Here is a 3,479-nt window from a genome sequence, read left to right on the forward strand (position 1 = left end):
CTCTGTTTCCCTGCTCTGTCTCCTCAAGTTTGGGGGCTGGGGTGCGTGAGGGGGTATATGGAGGGGAGAGGCCAGCATGACTGATTGGCTTTTTGTGACAGGATCTCACTGTGTAGCCCAGGTTGGCCTGGGATTTGTGAGTGATCTTCTCGCTTTAGCTTGAGTTCTGAGATTATAGGTGTACACTACCACACCAGCCTTTGCAGATAGCCTAGACCACCACACCAGCCTTTGGGGATAGCCTAGACCACCACACCCAACCACACCAGCCTTTGGGGATAGCTTGGACCATCATACCAGTCCTTGAGGATAGCCTGAACCATCATACCAGCTTTTGGGGATAGCCTGGACCATCACACCAGCCTTTTTGAGGATAGCCTAGACCACCACACAAGCCATTGGGGATAGCCTGGACCACCACACCAGACTTTGGGGATAGCCTGGCTTTAGGCAGGAAAGCTTAAGGCTTAGAGATCCTACTTCTATAAACTTTCCCAAGCTGGAAGGCAACTTTGGCACATGGGTCCTCCAGAGCCCTCCCATGGGCTGGTATAATAAGCCTGCTGTCCAGCAAAGTGTCCAGGGGGTGTCCAGTGTGAAGGTGTGGGGTGCAACATCATCTGCCGTCCCTGCAGGGGTTCCACATATGAAAAAATAACTCTGGCCTCAGAGTAGGGTGGACATAGTTTTCAGAATTAGAAAGTAGGGGAGCACAGTCTGCCACCTTGTCTAGCCTGCCCAGTTCTTGACGAGGAAGGATTTAGGAGGGGCTGGGGGGTGCTCAGCATCCCCACCCCACCCTAGCTTGTCTCTGAGGCTCAGCACTGGAGCTCTGGGCCCCACAGGTGTTTCCAGAGCCTGATGGTGTCCTGGGGGCTGACTGGATGAACCAGCAGCAGGCCTCGGATTGTGCAGGGGTCCCTGGTGCGGTCTGCTGGCCAGGCTGTGAGGAACCCTGGGTGGGCCCGGGGCACTAAGCCCAGGGCTCGGAAGCAGAAGCCAGTGTAGACGTCATCAAAGGGGAAAGGGACCACACGGGCTGCTGCCTGCAGCAGCCAGGGGGCCAGGCGTCCCGAGATGACATAGCCACCTCCACTGGCATAGGCTGGATAGTCTCCTTCAAAAAAGGTCTTGGGCACATAGAAGGGTTCTCCAGGCTTGCGGAGCGGCTTGGCCTGGGTGAAGACCTCACCCAGGTAGAGGCTGCGGGCCCAGGTGGGTGGCAGGGTCTGCAGGTGCTCCAGCAGGGCAGGGGTATGCACGAAGGCATCGTCCTGAACCTGCAGGACAAAACTCACATCGGGGCAGTGGTGGCTCAGCCAGGTCAGCAGCAGAAGGTCTTTGAGTGTCCGGTTGTAGGGGACGTCCAGGAAGTCCCAGAGCAGCAGGTCGCCATAGTGCTGGCTCTCCCATGCCACCAGTGATCTTAGGTCAGGCCCCCCCATTCCTAGTGGTGACCCCAGCAGGAAGAGCAACCGGGTCTCAGCGACTGCGCTGCCCCAGGTCTCCCTCACAGCCTGCCTTGCTGCAAAGTGTCCCGGTTCTGACTTGACAGCCAGGAGCAGGTAGGGGACATCCTTATCAGAACAGCTGGCCACCGGGCTGCCCCCGCCTGCAGGCAGCCACAGAGGGAAGGTCCTACAGGCTGCTGACAGCAGGAAGCGCTGAAGGTCTTGGGGGTACAACAGGAAGTCCAAGATCTCCGAGGCAGCAGCAGTCCCCCAGGTCCGGCAGTCCGTACTGGGCAGGGCTCCCAGGTTCCGCTGCTGCTGGTTCCAGTAAGCAAAGGACAGTGGGCCAGTCTGACCCAGGCGTGCTGAGAGGTTGATGGGCAGGGTGGGCTCAGCATTGGGTGGTGTGGAACTGAGCAGGGTGCCCCGGGGTTCAGCCTTGTTAAGCCAGGACTCGGATGTCCACTCGATGTACACTTTGAGGCCCAGGAGGGTGAGCAGTGCTAACAGGCAGAGCTGGCACTTGCGGCAACGCATGACCCGGCCCAGGGAAAGGGCCACCAGTGGGGCTGCAAGAGTCACAAGGAGCCACAGAGGTCTTTAGGGTGCAGGGTGGATCTCCAAAGAGGGCCCGGCTAAACCCAGACGAGCAGCCTGGAGCCTACCCAGTCCAGCTAGGTTGCGACCCCGACCCTAGACATCCTGGCCTGCGGTACCGGACTGTCACGTTTTCCTAGACCGAGTCCCCCACCCGCATCCCATGCTTTCACTTTCCTTCAGTGTCGCTTCAACGCCATTCCTACCCCTTTCCCCCACTCTTCTGTCTCCTCACAAGTTCCAGCTCCCCGGGGGAACCCCTTTTACCTTCTTGGAAACCTACCTACCTCCTCCAGTAACCCCACCCCAGGGCCCGGGGACCCGGGTACCTCTGGGTTCGCCTTCCGCCAGCTCGGGGGGCAAGGGGGGGGGGATCCTCGGGTCAAGCCCTGCCGGGACTCCCTGCTCGCAGCTGCGCGTCCTCAGGCTGCCCGCCCAGCCCGCGCTCGAGTCTGGAGGGGCGGGCGGGAGGGGAGGAGGCGGGAGGGCCCCTGGGGCCGGGAGGAGCCGGGGCGGGGCCGGGAAGGGAAGGGGAGGCCGACGGGGAGACGCGCCCTGGCGAGTTAGGGCTGGTTTTCTGGTGAGACGTCGGGAAAGGTGCAGGGATGGCCAAAGCCGCGGACCCGGACTCTGCGAGAGCCTGGGGGAGAATTCTAGGGAAGGGGATGCCAAGCCAGCTGGCATGAATGATCCAGAGACGGTCTGGGTTCCAAAGAAGAGAGGGAGGCCAAAGGGACTGGTTCGAGGCTACCGCCAGGAGGCGTCGTGACTGCTGCGAGCGGGGGTGGGGGGGTTTTGGGGGGAGTGGGATGGTGGGGCAGGGGTGGTGGAGGGCATGTTTGCAGGGGCCGCGAGGGGTAGAGAAACCCGGGGAGACCTTAGCGGGCAACTAGAAGAGAGAAAGGATGAGGCAGGAGAAAGACGCACAGGTGGCGGTTTCAGAACAGAGACTCGTCGGGGGAGCCTGGGAGGACGCAGAGAAGAAAAGAAGGACCAGGGAGAGGGGGAGAGGGGGTAGGCCAGGAGAGCAATAAGAGGTGATAAAGTAGGGTGAACTGAGAGCTCTGAAGCTGGGCTTCTGCACCTCCTCCAACTTGTGCACGAGCCACTACCAGCCTAGCACCTCCATCCAGATGGGAGGCGCCGGCCCTGCGATGCTCTGGGCTTTCCGCCACACCCCTGGGGCAGGAGGGTTTCTGACTGTTTACTCCCCTGCTCTGCAGTTGAGGCTGTGCCAGCAGTCTGGGGAGGCCAGCAGGTGGGGCCTTCTCAGATCTCTAGGGACCTAGGTTGGGAGGAAGCCTGCTCCCCACCCACCAAACGCGGGCTGACCCCTTGCAACTACCTGGTTTGGAGGACTGTCCAGATAGAACAGGAACCCAGTGTACCAGCGCCGAGCCTGTTATCTGTCCAGCCCTGATTTCCTCCCTC

General features: G+C 60.8%; 1 protein-coding gene across 3 annotated transcripts; it reads right to left on the reverse strand.

Moving 5' to 3' along the window:
- Nucleotides 1–672: 672 nt before the first annotated feature.
- B3gnt8 (UDP-GlcNAc:betaGal beta-1,3-N-acetylglucosaminyltransferase 8) lies at nt 673–2,711 on the reverse strand. 3 transcript variants are annotated; one of them, XM_051207514.1, is made up of 2 exons: nt 2,378–2,711; nt 673–2,020 (listed from the first exon to the last, which is right to left on the reverse strand). In XM_051207514.1, the coding sequence occupies exon 2, from the start codon at nt 1,986–1,988 to the stop codon at nt 819–821; it is 1,170 nt and encodes a 389-aa protein (XP_051063471.1). In that variant the 5' UTR covers nt 1,989–2,020; nt 2,378–2,711; the 3' UTR covers nt 673–818. The 3 variants fall into 3 exon arrangements, with proteins under 3 accessions (XP_051063471.1, XP_051063469.1, XP_051063470.1); XM_051207512.1 differs by having other exon boundaries at nt 2,336–2,711; XM_051207513.1 differs by having other exon boundaries at nt 2,332–2,711.
- Between the last annotated feature and the right edge of the window lie 768 nt (nt 2,712–3,479).

Source organism: Phodopus roborovskii, unplaced genomic scaffold (assembly GCF_943737965.1).
Source record: "Phodopus roborovskii unplaced genomic scaffold, PHOROB, whole genome shotgun sequence".
Classification (NCBI taxonomy): Eukaryota; Metazoa; Chordata; class Mammalia; order Rodentia; family Cricetidae; genus Phodopus; species Phodopus roborovskii.

Bases quoted from the DNA above. Each gene is read 5' to 3' on its own strand.
- B3gnt8 (XM_051207514.1), bottom strand. From the start codon at position 1,988: ATGCGTTGCCGCAAGTGCCAGCTCTGCCTGTTAGCACTGCTCACCCTC.